Source organism: Ochotona princeps, chromosome 32 (genome assembly GCF_030435755.1).
Source record: "Ochotona princeps isolate mOchPri1 chromosome 32, mOchPri1.hap1, whole genome shotgun sequence".
Taxonomy (NCBI): domain Eukaryota; kingdom Metazoa; phylum Chordata; class Mammalia; order Lagomorpha; family Ochotonidae; genus Ochotona; species Ochotona princeps.
In genome coordinates this window covers 12300150-12317294 of record NC_080863.1, presented here as the reverse complement: position 1 = coordinate 12317294, position 17145 = coordinate 12300150, and the positions used below count along the sequence as shown (strand labels likewise).

At 40.5% G+C, this 17145-nt stretch overlaps 1 protein-coding gene across 3 annotated transcripts in view; it reads left to right on the top strand.

Moving 5' to 3' along the window:
- Nucleotides 1-17145, top strand: part of CACNA2D1 (calcium voltage-gated channel auxiliary subunit alpha2delta 1) — a 378401-nt gene that overhangs the window by 248316 nt on the left and 112940 nt on the right. For all 3 annotated transcript variants that reach the window (XM_058657498.1, XM_058657497.1, XM_058657496.1), the window contains exon 6: nucleotides 8432-8561. In XM_058657498.1, the coding sequence (XP_058513481.1) occupies nucleotides 8432-8561 (130 nt within the window). The remainder of the gene's footprint in view (nucleotides 1-8431; nucleotides 8562-17145) is intronic.

Below are 17145 nucleotides of genomic sequence, written 5' to 3'. Positions count from 1 at the left end.
CACCCCGAGTTTGCCTTGTCTGAGATACACAGACAAGAACAATTTGTTTCTGTTTTATAATTATTTCTGTGACTTTCCAAATACAGTAAAGCTATGCATATCCTGCCTGTAGGACAGAATGTCCTACCGGCCAAGCATTCGCTGTGTCTCACTCAGTGTCAGGGTGTTCTCATTTATTATTGAACTGCTGAAATTATACTTGCAAGAATCATCTGAGATTAATGCATGTCATGTTTATGCTCTGAGTTTTATCAGATTCCTTTGGATTTTTGAATATATGTAATTCACTGGCTCTGTGTTTTCCTGTAGTTATTATACATGGCAGCCTGGGGCAGCAAGTGCTATTTGACTGAATAATGGTGGAAAGAGATTTGACAAACTATTATTGCTTACATGTGTTCTAAAAAAATAAAAAAAAATCTTAACATTGCACATGCATAATTTGTTTGATCTGCTTATTTAACAGATTAGGTAATATGTGTTGTTTTGAGGCCAACAGATCAATCTCTGTGCCTAATAGTTGCTGCATTTCAGTGAAGTTATGTAGATACAAAGAAAAGAATTGAATTACAATGGTATTAGGAGCAGTAGTTGCATTTGGAAGTCATTGTTTTTTTTTTTTTAAGATTTTATTATTTTTGGAAAGCCAGATATACAGAGAGGAGGAGAGACAGAGAGGAAAATCTTCCATCTGATGTTTCATTCCCCAAGTGAGCCACAACGGGCCGGTGCGCGCCAATCCGATGCCGGGAACCAGGAACCTCTTCCGGGTCTCCCACACGGGTGCAGGGTCCCAATGCATTGGGCTGTCCTGGACTGCTTTCCCAGGCCACAAGCAGGGAGCTGGATGGGAAGTGGAGCTGCGGGGATTAGAACCGGTGTCCATATGGGATCCCGGGGCTTTCAAGGCGAGGACTTTAGCCGCTAGGCCACGCCGCCGGGCCCAAGGAAGTCATTGTATTTTTATCTACATGTCAACTACAAAGAACAGCAGAGTTAGCTGGGATTTTTTTATGTATTTAGCAGCTGTGCATTAAAATGAGTCTTAACACATGATTCTGCAAGAAATATTTGATTACTTTTTAAGTTATTCCTTAAAGCCCCTTATAAGATAATTTATAAATGCAAGAAGCTATGAAATGCATTTGAACCTGTTAATGTTAAGCACAAGTGCATTCTGGGGAAATAACGACTTTTGTCTTGAGTAGAATAATGCCATGCTTCATAGCATTACATAAAAGAGTCCAAATTAGTAATTTTTTTTCCTGATTACCAAAACCACGCATGCCCACGGTATTATTGGGAAGAAACAGGGAATAAAGCAACTTCTTCTCTCCGTGTGTTTTTGTGTGACACGGGTGTTAAATTGCCGCTTTTGTCTGTGGTTTATGGCTCTTATCAGAGTGTCAGTTCCGTTCTGTGCTCCTCTGCTTCTGATCTCCTTTCTTGCTAATGTGCCTGGGAGGCAGTGGGTGGGGCTTGGGCCCCTAGCATCCACACAGGAGACCCCGGAGTTCTTAAATCCTGGCTTTGGCCTGACCCATCGTTGGCCATCGTATCCTTGTGGGGCTAAAACATATCCCCTCTCCCTCTCCTCTCCTCTCTCTCCTCTCTCTCCTACCATCTCTCTGCCTTTCCAATAAAATTAAGCAGATTTTTCAGATACAAGTAGGTGTTTTGTCACAGCCACAAAGCCAACCGTAATGTTGCTAATGTTACTGTGTAGATCTCCTTTTATTTCGTCTTTCTAATGAGTACATTTCTTTTAACTTTTCATTTGCGATTAGAGAGCACTTTCTCACTTCGTATTTCATATGGTGAATGTGTTTTTTTCGCTTTTCCATTTTATGCACTTTTTAAACTACCTTTTGCCACAAATATAGCATCCATGTACATTATTAATGTAGTTATTATGAGATTTGGTAAAAATGTAATTTAGCTGTCATAATTGTTAGCTTTTTGTTAGTATAACATTCTATGCATATTAGTATTGGTAAATTACTTATTTTTTTCCACTCTGTCAACAGATACTTCCTGAGAGAGAGGAAATTAAAGAAATATCTGACCATATTCACATATGCCTAACCATAAGTCATACTTGGAATGAACTTTTACTGTCTTTTTAAACACATAAAAAATCTTACACAATTTGAAGGCTCTAAAGTTTCCTAGAAATAGATGTAAATATAGTTTCTAGGAAAGATGATGCTTATAAAAGTAATGTGCTATTTTCCAAAATTATAAAAGTAGGAATATCATATTTTCAAAAGCGAAAATTCCACTTTAGTTTTGGAGTTGTTAAATTGTAAAAATTTAAGTAAAAATTTCTGTGCAAGAATTTTCGCTTCTGTTAAAGGCAGTTAGGAATACTAACCGGAAAAAATCACTTGTGGGAAAAAAATATGTATGTTTTAATTCTTATGGTATTCCCAGAGTCAAGATGAAATGCTACTCAAGTACTTGATGTTACTAATGACAGTTAAAGTTTCACTGGACACGGAAGAGTAAAAGGACTAATAGATAAGTTAGCTTTAATTTTTACATCTGATTTGAGGTTTGTTGCTTAAAATGAAATTTAGAAATATATATGTGAATATTTCATAATAGAAATTCTATCTGTTTAGTTATTTTATCCATTATTTGCTTTTTCGCTTGTTTTAGTATTTAAAAAACTACATGCCATTTGCTTCTTATTACTTCTCTGAGGCTTTTAGTAGTAGTAGTATTGTGTTCTGATTGTATGCATTGGAAACAAAATAGTATCTAGAGTGTTTCTTAGAGGGGCCATCAATGGGGAGGGGGAAGGGACCTTGGGGAAGGGTACGGGTAACCCCAGAGTCTGTGGAAGTATCTCATAAAACGAAACAAAATATTTTTTAATAAAATATTTTTTAATAAAATATTTTTAAATGTAAAAAAGAAAAAAAAAAATTAAACCTCCTCTCATTTCTTTTTCATCCAGCGCTTGGAGTTTTAAGCCCTTTTTGGAGTGCTGTAAGACTTAGATTCAGTTTTATTATTTTTTGTTTGGAACCTGCACCATCAGAGATGTTGTTTCTTCAATGTCCGTTAGGAACACAGCTTCTCCCGTGTGCTGCGCGGTTTGTCTTGGGGGAGGAAGATGGTACACCTGCAGTGTAGCATCCTTTATCTTCCTGGTCAGGAAGCCAGCTCCCATGTCCCAGATGGCAGTGTGCAGAGCAGAACCAACTTCCTTCCCGTTTATTCCTCTCGGTTATGCTTTCCGCAAGCATTTCCTAAGAGGTCCTCCTTGGAACAGGTGTTCCGTATGCGCATGGGGTGGGAGGAATGGATCTTAGGGCCTTGGGAGCTTCAACATGCTGAGTGAAGCACGGATTCCTTATTGTGGAATACCTCCGGAATCCCCGGAGTTAGTATTATTATTTTTTAAATTTTCTTCGCAGAAGAGTATCATGGCCACCATTTCCCCAACTTGATGAAACGAACGCGTGTTTTTTGGAAACACTCTTTTGACGAATGCTACCCTCCTCGTTGCTGAGTGCATACATGTGTTATTCACAAAGCCACAGTTGTCTTACATGGATGACAGCCCAGTTTATGTCATCAATATGCTTAACGCACGCTTCTGACATTGGTCCTCCTAGCGAAGCCTGTATCAACATCGCCTGGACACCTTACCAGCCTGGAGATGACTCGGCTTGTCCCTGGCTGACGAGCCTGGGCATCAGCATTTGGAGAAACATCAGAGGATGCTATAGGACTGTTCCAACGATCGCCCCTGGATGATCCACTGCTTGAATGTACATGTTGGGGCTTTTATTAAATAACACCACGAGTTTATGCATTTGTTACTTTCCCATTATTAGGACAAGTCATTTCTTAAAAGAAATGTCCCCTTTATCCTTTCCCCTGTCACTAGTGCCAGGAGCACACGATGGAATTTGGGTTTTTAACATGCGTTAGACGTTGGTCATTTGGTGGCATGTTATGTAACCTTACGTGGTTATGAATGTTCTATTTTTCTCTCTGTTGTTTTTGTTTTATGGCTCTTCACCTGAGGGAATGTATAATAGCTGTGTTATAGAGACTGTTATATCAAACAAGTGTGCGTCTCTACTGCCAAAACAAAGATGGACTCCCCATGAAACTGTTATTAAATATGCTTTGGTAATAGGAGGCTGGACTTTGCCATTGTCCATGCCTGCAATGTCAGGATACACTTAAATAGCAGAATGATGGACTTAGCACTACTTATGAAGGACTGCACTATTGTAATAATATAGGGAAATTCAGCATTTCATGGAAATCCCAGAGCCTATGGAATTGTATCAGAAGATACAATTTTAGAGCTCGGTGCAGTAGCCTAGTTGCTAACGTTCTTGCCTTGTGCACTGGGATGCCATATGGGCACCAGTTCTCATCCCAGCACCTCTGCTTCCCATCCAGCTCCCTGTTTGTGACCCAGGAAAGCAGGTGAGGATGGCCCAGAGCTTTGGGACCCTGCACCCATATAGCAGACTTGGAAGAAGCTCCTGGCTCCTGGCTTTGGATCAGCTCAGCTCTGGCCATTGTGGCCATTTAGGGAGTGAATCAATGGACGGAAGTTCTTCCTCTCTGTCTCTTCTCTTCTCTGTTTATCTGCTTTTCCAATAAAAAAAAAATCAATCTTAAAAAAAAAAAGACAAAAACTTTTCAAATGAAAAAAAATGTGTTAGAATTCCTTGTTGAATCCAACAGGAGACTATCTGCTCTTATTTTGATTCTTTCATTTATAAACCATTGCAATCAAAGCAAGGTTGTCATTCAGTTGGGAAAGAGTTCTTTTTGCATGATTTCTTCTAGTCTCCTTTCCTGTCCTTCGTGCACTCATCTTTGGCTTTGGTTTGGAACACGTATCAGTAGCGATTCCCGTTACATGCATATTTTGCCAAATTCTAAATCCTTAGCACACTTGTTACTTTCTAAATTTAGTTTGCCAATGGAAGGACAAATATATGATTGTGGCTTCCACCCAAATAGAAAAGTGATCACCTATCGTCAAGCATTTTTACCAGTGACGTATTTTAAAGGCCAAGTCTCTCACCTTTCAGTATACACAAAGAAATAGCTAATGATTCCACAGAGTTCCCAAAGCATTTTTTTTCCCCATAGTGCACACTCATATCCTCTTTCAATTGCAGTAAACAATTTGGTCCTGACCTGTTAATTTGCTTGATGATCTATTGATGGGCAAAATCAAAATGTTTAAAAGTCGAACATTTTAGAAGTCACTGTTAAGAATGAAACTGGGAATGTAGCTGGGAAAGAAGTCGGAGGTAAGCCCAGGTGCCTGAAGGTAGGCTCTGCCTTCCACATCAGAGACTCAAATTTTAGGCTCCTGGCTTCAGTGAGCCCAGTTTGGGCTGTTGTAGCCATTTGGCAGTGAGCCAAAAGATGGAATATTTTCTCTCTCTCTCTCTGAAACGCTGCCTTTAAAATAAACACATCTTTTCAAAATACAATAAAACTAATTATGCCATCCATGCTGAATCTGAAATAGTGTTGTGGTTAGTCTGTTGATTTTTTTTTTTAGGGAAGTATGTGTTGCATACTAATCCTAATGTATTTTCTAGTCATGTACATTTTTAAGACATTATCAAAAGTTGAACACTATTGGGCCCGGCGCAGTAGCCTAGTGGCTAAAGTCCTCGCTTTGTACATGGGATCCCATATGGGCGGCAGTTTGTGTCCTGGCTGCCCCACTTCCCACCCAGCTCCCCGCTTGTGGTCTGGGAAAGCAGTCGAGGACTGCCCCCAAACCTTGGGACCCTGCACCAGCATGGGAGATTTGGAAGAGGCTCCTGGCTCCTGGCTTCGGATCAGCTTAACTCCGGCCATTGCAGCTACTTGGGAAGTGAACCATTTAAAAGTTTTTTTTTTGTTGTTTTATTTTTTAATACCACAGTCCCATAGGCTCAGGGATTTCTGTTTCCACTTCCCTGCCCGCAACGGCTTCTCTCTGCATCATTACAATGGTATAGTCCTTCAGCAACAGTCTGAAGCCCCTTGTTCTGCTATTTACGTTTCTCCCGACATTGCTACCACTCCTTCCTAAACATTTAGCCTTAATAATTTGCCCCACCATCTCATGAGATTTTCAATTTTCTCGTGATTCGGTGTAGTTTTCTCAGTTGGCTTTCCTGTGTGCCTGGGCTGTGACGTCACACATGATGTTTCCATTGTTTTGTGCGAGGAGTGTACTCTGGGGGTATGGAAAACAGTCTGTAGAATAAATGATGTGAAAACAGAGGCTTCGCTTTGAATGGTGGAGAGAGGGGAGAGAGAGGGGAGAGAGAGGAGAAGAAATGAAGGGAAAGGAGGGAAGAGAGAGAAGGGGGCGTGGCGGGAGGGTGGGGGTGTGGGGAGCCACCTGCTCATTCATTGCTCAAATGCACCTGCCAGGGTGGGGCTGGGTCAAAGTCAGGAGCCGGAAGCTGCATTCAGGTGAGCCGCATCAGGACCTCAAACTTGGACCATTTTCCTCTGCTTTTCCATGTACACCAACAAATAGGAAACTAGACAGGGAAATGGAACAGTTAGAATTCCATCCGATGCTCTCCTCTCGAATCTGGAAGCAGTTAGCTTGCACATTGTTTTAGATATAGAGAATAATTATAAGAAATAGATTTTAACTGAAAAAAATGTTTTAAAAAAAGTCTGACAGGTGCATTTTGGATACATGGCCAGCTTTCTGCTGGCAAGAGGGCAATGAGGTAATTTCATAGTGAATGCATGGTTCCAGTAAATGGGAAATGAATCTGAGACTTTGAATTCCTGTAGGCGTTGTCTGCCTCGTTGCTTGGATCTTAATTCCTACCTCTGGAAAGGAATCAGTTGAAGTTGGAGTGATTGTATTTAGAACTTCAGTGGGTCTCTTTCGTGTTTACTGCTTCTTTCTTAAACTGGTTGGTACTCATGAAAAATAAGCAACAAAAGTTATTCTTCATCGCTATCTTCTTGCTGTCATATATATCATTAAGCGTCAAACCAAAAATTATCCTCAATTGGACAACATCAATTTAGAAACGTAACGTGTGGATTTCAGTTAAAAAAAATCCCAAACGGAGAAATATCATAGAGTCTCTCTGATATAAGGCCAACTTCGGGCAACATTGCAAGATCAATAGCCCTTGCAATACTGTTTTGGCTATATCCCAGGGAGTTTGACCTTTTTGTTTTTATTTTTATTCATTCAAAAATAAATTTTGTTTTTTCTTATTATTTTCCTTACTGACTCATGGGTCACGCAGCAGGATCAGTTGCTTCAGGAAGGTCTTTGGTTTTCATTTTCATTTCCCAGCGACACATTGGTCATTCAGTAGCATGTTCTGCAGCTTCATGCTGTAAATTTTCTAGTTTTCTCTCTGTGGTCGATTCTGCACTGTAGCTTTTCACTGAAGGGAATGTGTAGTAACTGTGTTATAGAAACCGTCACATCCAGATGTGCAGATACAATGCAGTATACATCTGTACTTCCAAATCAAAGATGGACTCCCGGTGAAGCTGTTCAATACATTTTGACATTACCATCCTGACCTGGCTGCCATCGTCCATGCCTGTGGTGTCAGGGTACACTTCAGTAGCAGAGTGATGGACTTAGAAGTGATGGTGACAGGCTGTACTATCGCAATGATATGGAGAAAATCAGTGTGTGTTTGTGGGGGCAGGGATTTGCGGAAGAGGTTAGGGAAATCCCAGAGCGTATGGAATTATAAAACAAATTAATTGGAAGAAATAAAAATTAATGGATGATTTAACCCAGCGGTATTGGAAGGCATGTTACCTGGTTTTAAAGTTTTACCTTAGGAAGTATTTTAAGCAGGAAGGGTCTAGGTCATTTTGTTGACTCTAGGATTGAAGATAGTGGGAAAGAAGCTACTCGTGTAGCGAAGGATGCCATTGAAGATACAGTGTTCACCCTGCTAAACTCTGCCCAACGGTTTTTATTTTCCTTGTCGGGATATTAAATCTCTGTACTGGTGGTGGTCATGACGTCATCCCACCTGTTAACAAGCCCATGAGACTTAGAGGGACAAAGGGCTAGGTCTCCCCTGGTGCACAAAGTTCCTTGAATTTGTTATCTTTAGAACACCTGCTCTTGGGGGCTTTGGCCAACATCCTCACAGACTTTCTTCACGGAAACACTCAGTTTAGTTCCGGGTCACTCCTTCTGGAAGTGTCCAAGTTTGCCCTGAATGGTGGCTGGCACAGAAGTGCTAACCGGAGTGAACAATGTGTGTGCCCCGTGCCAACGGAACAGTATATTTAAAGCCAGGCTTGTAGCTCCTTCTAAAAAAAAAAAAAATACATGTGTTTTATATATCTGTTTACTGTGTGGAGAAATAAATGTGAAAATATCTGTTATCAAAACTATTAAAAAATGCATTATCTGGTTTTTTTTCCTATATAGCCTGAAAAAAATGACAGTGAGCCAGGGAGCCAGAGGATCAAACCCGTCTTCATCGATGATGCCAATTTCGGACGACAGGTGTCCTACCAACACGCCGCTGTACATATCCCCACTGACATCTACGAAGGATGTAAGTAAAAGAATTGTGATGTCTGCCGAAGCCCCTGCCTGTCTCTTAGCCTCTGTGCCCATTGCTAAATACATAGGATGGGAGCCCATGTGAGAGTTGTATCTGCATGTCATGGAAAAGTCTAGGGTCAACTCGGCTCTGGGTCAGTGAACAGCGGCTGTGTTTGTGTGCGAGTCTGAGCCACTTGTTGGCACTGAAGAGCCTGAGCCCTGGAAACTAAGTATTTATGGGAGTGCTGCTCTTTCTAAAGCCAGTCCCAGCCCCAAGCGCCACACCTGCTGGCCTGCCTTCTGACCCAGGAAAAGAGTAAGGGGAAAGTAGTTACTTGACATTTTCTAGGAACCCTGTCTCCTCTTCGCTTTAATGACAGGGGCCTGTGGAGCGTGTTGGTTCCCAGAGCTGCCCGGCTTAAGGGCCACACAGTGCACAGGTTCTACCTCTAGCATCGTTGTTTTCTTGGACAAATTCTTCAGTTTTCTGAACAAGCATTTTCTCGTGCGTTGAAATAAGATTAAGATGATCCTTTTGAATGACGCTTTCAGGATAAAATGTACTTGCATGTTGAAGTTCTTGTAATGGTACCAGGCCCATGTCAGTTTGCTTTGCAAGTACTTATCTTTATTACAAGCTTGCAAACGTGATTACAAAGTTTATTTAGACACAAAAGGATTGAAAAGGGGCCAGCGCGATACCTTAGTGGCTAAATCCTCACCTTGCACGTGTTAGGATCCCATATGGGCACGGGTTTGTGGCCCAGCTTCTCCATCACCTTTCCAGCTCCCTGTTTGTGGTAAGTCAAAGTAGTTTATGGGGTCCAGCACGGTAGCCCAGTGGTTAAAGTCCACACCTTTCACGCACCAGGATTCCATATGGGCACTGGTTGAACATGCCAGGATCCCATATGAACGCCGGTTCTAATCCCAGCTGCTTCACTTCCCATCCAGCTCCCTGCTTGTGGCCTGGGAAAGCAGTCAAGGATGGCCCAAAGCCTTGAGACACCTGCATGAGAGACCCAGAAGAAAACTCCTGGCTGCTGACAAGGATTGGCTTAGGTCTGGCTGCTGTGGCCACTTGGGGGTTAAACCGGTGATGGAAGATCTTGCCTCTGTCTCCTTCGCTCTGTGTATCTGCCTTTTCATTAAAAATAAATAAATCCTTTCAAAATAGTTTTCGTCAGTCCTGTGGATTTCATGGCTCTGTTGGAATCTGTGAAGACACTTGAGGCCACCTCAGGAGCAAATTTTTCTTTCAAGATTCATTTTATGTTTTCATTGGAAAGGTGGATATACAGAAGGGAGAGACAGAGAGGAAGATCTTCCGTCCGATGATTCACTCCCCAAGCAACTGCATTGGCTGGAGCTGAGAAAATCCGAAGCCAGGAGCCTCTTCCGGGTCTCCCATGTGGGTGCAGGGTTCCAAGGCTTTGGGCTGTCCTTGACTGCTTTCCCAGGCCACAAGCAGGGAGCTGGATGGGAAGTGGAGCAGCCGGGATTAGAACCGGCACCCATATGGGGTCCTGACACATGCAAGGTGAGGACTTGGCCACTACGCCATCAAGCAGGGCAGGAGCAAATTTTTGTTTTTTTTAGTATTTTTTTTACTTTTATTACAAAGTCAGATATACTGAGAGGAGGAGAGATAGAGAGGAAGTGGAGCCACCGGGATTAGAACCAGCGGCCATATGGGATCAAGGCGAGGACCTTAGCCACTAGGCCACACCGCCGAGCCCCCAAGGAGCAAATTTTTAAGAACATAAATCAGTGCTCATTTTTCCTTTCAGGAAAGGATTTATTCATGTATTCATTTGAAAAACAAAGTTACAGAAAGAGACAGAGAGATGGAGAGAAGTCCCACCAACTGGTTGACTCCCCCATGAGCACAGTAGCCAGGCTTTTGAAGGCTGAAGCGTGGAGCCCAGAACTCCATCTGTCACTCCCCTGGCAGTGACACGGAAGCAAAATCTTGGGTATTTTCTGTGACTTTCCCACGTTATTAAGGAGCTCGATTAGATCTGGAAGAGCCAGACCTCAAACCAATGCTCTGGTAGCCTACCGTTGGCACCTCAATTAGCTATACCCAGTGGAACATTCTGGTTATAATGTATAAGTGCATGGAAGTCTTCTAAATAAAGTATGTAAGGGCAAGGATTAACCTGACAGAATCTTCTAGTACAACTAAAACTCTTTCTACTCTACGCTTTCATTTTCTTAGAAAAAAATGCTATGTTTCTAGAATCTGTAAGATGGAGTCTTGACACATTCATAGATTATTGTTTGGGAGTTCAGCAGCCACATGAACCATGGCAGAGTTCTAGGGTCTTCCCGTATGGAACTTCATATGCATTGTAAGTGTCCTATGAAGTTTGAGCTAAGCATGAGTCATGGATCTCATGCCATCTGCAAACATTTGCAGAGAATAGTTCGGATAAGCTCGGAAGGAAAGTTATTATTTTGAAAAGCACTAAGTTGCAATATCGAAATAGCCCAGAAACTGTAAGGGACCATTTGGAAGGGGCGATGATTTTAAAGCCACAGAAAGAAAATCAGCTCTGTGTTTGATTTATTTAGTCCAGCTCATCTTCTCATTGGCATCTCTTTCTGACTCAAACCTTGCTGACCCTCCTAGCTTTAAAATTCATATCTGATGACTGCTATGGGCCCCGTGGAGTTCCATCTGAAATGCCAGTAAGATCTGGAAGATTGAATCATCCCGTGTGTTCGCCACGCAGTTCCTCATAACAGCAAATTTAGAGGATTGTTCTAGGTTCTGAGTTTAATCAACTGGAAAGCGCACTTTTAATGAAAAGGCCAACTGAAAGAACAGCCTCTTCTTTCAGTGGTTGAAGCCACAGTCGGAGATAAGTTTCAGGTTGCTAAACTCACTGAAGTTGAACCGTGAATACAACGTGCAGGACAAGATGGCAGTCCTCAAGTTTTTGTAGTTTTACTGCAGGAAATAGGAAACGTTTCTCAACTCGCATAACAAAAAGAAAGATGAGGAGAAGAAGGGAAATATAACCCCAAGCTGATCTCATGAATAGCAGTGGGTTTTTTCAAATGCCACATGAAGCCTAGAAGATAAACGGAATAACAGATTAGCACGAAATAACTGATCTAAAAAATGAGTATGTTTACTTGGCTGATAGTGTTACTATATTCTAGGCAATCGAGGTGGATTACGCATTCAGTATTCTGACACCCATTGTAAAATTAAAGTCGAATTAGTATACTGCTAAGAAGAGAAATTGTGTTTGTACTTTTTCGAAGCCTATCAACTAGAAATTCAACTCTAAGTCCATTAGCAGTGTCTTTGAGAGCAAAAATATAATAAGGGTGCTGGCCATTCCTTATATTTTTATTGGAAAGAGAGAAGAGGGGATAGAGCATAAGATCTTCTATCCACTGGTTCACTCAGCTAAGTGCCCGCAGCTGCCAGAGCTGGGCTGATCTGAAGCCAGGGGCCAGGAGCCTCTTCTGGGTCTCCCCCGTGGGTGTGGCATCCTTACTGCTTTCCCAGGCCGCAAGCAGGGAGCTGGAAGGGAAAGTGAGACAGCCGAGATACAAACCAGCTTCCGTATGGGATCCCGGCACATGCAACATGAGAACTTTAGCCTCTAGGCTATAGCGCTGGGCCCTTGAATATTACTCACTTCCAATAATTCTAGTAATGTGATACTAATATATAAACAATTCTCTGAACTTCCCAAATGCGAGGACCCCAAACACATGTAGACCTAAGGTAAGAATAAGTACCTTACTAAGGTTTAGTTCTAATACGTAGATGAAGATATAGAAACTTCCAAGACTGGGTACAAATCCTTGTGCTGTGATTTCTTTGGATATTCATCCGCATCATGCAGAGCAGGTGAGTACCCCTGATTGGATTGCGGAGAGCATTGCTTATGGTAATTAACAAAGGAGCCCAGCACGTAGGAAATGCATCCTTATTTAAAAAAGAATAAGCATTTGTTTTATTTTTGTTTGGAAGCTAGAATGGCAGCAGAGGGGATGAGAATTAGAGGCAAAGACAGAAGAAAGGAGAGAGGTTGTTTTTCTTTGTGTAGGAAAGAGGGGTGTAGGAGAAAGATGGGTGGTGCACCTGCCCCTAAGGACTGCAATGGCTGAGGCTTTGCCCGACCAACACCCATAGCCAGGAATGCCACCCTGCTGTCCCACGTGGGTGCCAGGAAGCTGGATCCAAAACAAAGACTCGCACTGGTCTTGTGTCAGTTCAATAAATTATGTCACAATGCTGGACCTTTTTTAAAAATATATTTTATTGAAGAGGCAGACGTGGACACAAAAAAATACACACACACACTGAGTGGACCAGTGTTGTAGCGTGGCGCGTAAAGGCACCGCCCATGACCCCATCACACCATTTGAGATCTGGTTGGTATCCCAGTTTCCCCATTTCTGAACTGTTTCCTTGATACGGACAGGGAAAACCAACAGAAAATGAGCCAAATGTTTGGACTCGTGGCACCTGAATAGGAGAGCCAGGGGAAGCCCACCTACCCCCTGGCTTACGGCTTTAACCTGGCTCAGCCCAAACTATATAACTGATCACTTCGGCGTGAACTGACTGGTAGAAGACCTCTCTCTATGTTTCTCTCTCTATATATATAACTCTGCTTTCCCAACATTTTTTTTTTAAAGAGAGCAAACTAGGGGAGCGAAAGCAAGAGGGGGTGCTAGCTTGCATGGATATGTTCATGTCCCAGGTTCCTGCACCTCTGTCCCCTGGACCAAGGGTCAAGGCTGACAGGGTACCCACCTGATGACAGGGGCTGCTTGCCTAGAATGTGTCTTGGCATGTGTGGATTCTGATGGGTATTTTTGGCCAGCTTGCATCTAGAAAGTCATATAGTTGTCTAGATTTAGGACGTTTTCCTTAGCATGTTTTCTATTCCTTTGGTTTTTCTAAAATGCCTCTTGAATCCCCATCGTTTGAATCCTGGCCCTTGTCTGCCTGTCTCGCAAGCTTTCTTCCATCCTTCTGATTATTTTTATCCTCCAAGCGTGTATGTCCAAATAGCTGGTCGTCATTCTCACCGATTCTTCACTGATCTGTTCCGCTGTTGATGCCTTCTAGTGTTTTCTGCTTGTTCTGGTTTAGTTCCTTCTGTCTCTGTTAGATCTCTTCATTGGACTATAGCATGATTTCTCTGCGTTCTGTTGCATTTCCCTGAGTTACCATAAAAGACGCTCCTTTGCAGATTTCATCTGAACATTTGGCATTTTCCTTCCTTGAAAGATGATATTGTTGCTATATACTTTTATCATTTGGGATATGATTTTGAAATATATGACTGTTAAATCTGGATTTGAATGACGCCCCCCCCTACTTTTTTTTTTTTTTTTTTTTAGATTTACTTACTTAATTCAATGGCAGGAAGAGAAACAGAGAAAGATTGTCCAGCTGCTGTTTTACCCCCCAAACAGCTGTGACAGCCACAGCTCTTCATGTTCAGGTGACTGCACACAGACAGTCACCTCTCAATTAGTGAATGGGCTTTAATTGGAAGGCTAAATCATTTACAATTGTAAGACATATCACGGGTGATTAAATGCGTAATTTTATGGGCGTCGATTATGCAGTCAATACATAGGCTTCGCCAACGTAGATTGAAATTTGTAGTCACTAACATGTTTTGTCTTGAAAAAATATGACTTGATTCATTGTGTAATTGATCAGATCACGGTGCATGATCTCCAAGATGGCACTGAATTAAATGGCAGGTTATTGTACTAGTCAATGCAAGTATTATTGCTCTGTGACCCAACACTGCAACTTGAATGAACTCTAGAATATCTTCATATTCATTGAATTTGTGATGCTTCTCCTCTTTTCATTGGAGTTTGAGAATTCTTTTACCCAATAGAATATTTTTAATATCTTAGATTTCAGTAAAAAAATACAGTTGTAGTTTAGCTCTCAAAGGTCCACTTAACTGTTTTATATAGGTATCTATTACAGGGCCTAAATCCGTGCTAATTCTACTATTGCTTCCTGACCACAGCTCATTGGAACAGGTCACATTATCTGCACTGTGCTATAATGAATAAACTTATGTCAAGATCTTAAGCAGAGTATCGGTGTGTTGCTCAAATACATTTGGGATATGTTATATGTTATAGCTCCCCTTTGGAGATTTCATGGAAAAATTCATCTTTAAAACTTCTGAGGAATTTCTGTAGGAATAAACAACGTTTGAATTACTCATTTTTTTTTAAATTTATGTGTGGCCATGTAACATTAACATCCCATAAGTGTGTATCTCATTTAACCTACACAATATCATGATAATTTTATAAGAAGCAGGCATACTAGTTTGGACAACATGCAGGCTAATTGCTGGTCCCAATAAAGTTAAAAAAAAGAAAAAAACTTTCTGAATGTGTGTGGTTAGTTTTCGTATTGTACCCATGCTTTCCAGCTAAGGAGAATAATACAACCCTATGTAAGTCAACTAAATCAGAGAATTCGTTTTAGTGCGTTCATAATCAAATAGAAGTGTCACATATCTGTGAATACATTCTTGTCATTGATATTGATCTCTCAGTGTCCATACTTAAGGGAGAATTGCTGTATCATACAACAAACTTATGAAATGTGTTATTTCTACTTGTTTTTCCAGTATTTTAGTCATACCGTTACAGAGAAAATATTCGATGAATATTACGGATCAAGAATAGTCAAGGGTTTGTAAAAAAATTCCAGTTAGTGCCGTATTTTTTTTTTTTAAGAGTGGAGTGCATAATACAAATGAAAATTCACCGTTATTGTGCTTTCCAAAAAAATGAAATGGAACACGAAGAGAAGGTATGATGAAGGCCATGGGCACAGTTCTATCCCTCTGTAAGCTGTTAGCTTGGATCACAAGTGTATTTGGCTAGCCTTGACAATGCCTATAACAAGTGGCTGGCCATTCAAATGTTGAAGAAAGATGATAATGGGATCTTAAATTAGAATAGCTTCCCAAACAAGCTGACAGCACTGTTCACAAGAAATTAAAAAGGGATTGACAATTGGAGAGAAAAATGGATGGCTGGAAATCGAGATGAGCATTTTTTTTTTTAAATCATCTGGCATTTTATTTCATGGATCAAATCTCACTCTCATTTTCTGCTAGAGATCTAAAAGTATTTAAAAGATATTTTAAAAATTCTATTAAAAAGAGAAAGAGTTTGAATGGTCCAAAGCCTTCAAAATTGTCTTGTCTTAAAATGCGAAGATACAATTTTAAAAGCATGAGGCTGTGAGCTGTTCAAATATTCAGGTTGGATTTAGTCAGTATTTGTTATTCAGATTGAGTCATATGCATTTCTTAAGTTCATGAATAAAACATAATCTTTTACAAAATAATACTTGTGGGCCCAGCACAGTGGTCTAGTGGCAGCCCTGCTTCCCAGCCAGCTCACTCCCTGTGGCCTAGGAAAGCAGTGGAGGACAGCCCAAAAGTCTTGGGTTCCTGCACCTGTGTGGGAGACCTGGAAGAAACTCTGGGCTCCTGGCTTCGGATTGGCTCAGCTCCAGGCATTGTGGCTGCTTGAGGAGTGACTCAACAAATGGAAAATCTTTCTCCCTGTCTCTCCTCCTCTCTGTATATCTGCCTTTCAATAAAAATAAATAAATCTGAAAAAGAAATAATAATACTTGTGTTTTGTAGTATCTAAAAGGGTTAGCAAAGGCCTTTTTAATACTGCTTCCGGTGTACATAAGCATTGTTTTGCTTTTCTTTGCAAATACACAACATAATTGAATTATTGAATGGGCAAAATACTCATCATTAATTTAAAATATAAATCAGAATAAGGGTTGTCAAATCTGTTTTGCAAAATAAAAATGTCCCTCTAGTGTCCTGTTGATATATTGGATGTTAATAGCCATGGTAAAAGACCAGGCTTTTATGTTATCATTTAAACGTAGAATGTATTTATATATTTTTATAAACCAAGTCATTATTCATATTAATTTGTTTTAAGTTCCCCTGTATCATAATCTGTCTTCTTTAAATGAAGTCTTCCTATTAAAATCTTCAAACAGGATTATATAAGCGTATCCAAAAGTATAAAAATAGAATTAAAAGATACATGTTTTTTGTTCAAAAAATGATTGAAATCATTGCGCAATTTTATCATACTGTGCATTTTAGAAATTTTTGAAGATCTTTCATGTGTATTATTTTTGTAGAATTTTAGCAGTTATTTTGAAAATTCCAGACTTTCTTGATAGAAAAGTTGAAGAAGAAATCTCTCATGAAATAGGTAGTGTATTGAATAATCTTTGAGAAAACGTAAAATGGTTCTAAAAATTAACAATTAAGTAGGACACAAAACTTTTACATCATAAAAGAAAAATTGAGGAAATCAATTTTAGAATGAACATATCCCATTAAATATTAAGGCAAATGGTCCTTACCTTTAGTATCGTCACAATGTTGTTAATGTTGACAATATAATAACACTTATTACAATACTTCAAAAGACTGTAACGCTTATTAAAATGGACTTTTATGAGGTGGCTGGAGGACTCTTTTCCAAAGTTTATTTAAGTGTTTTCATCCTCTTGAAATGACTGG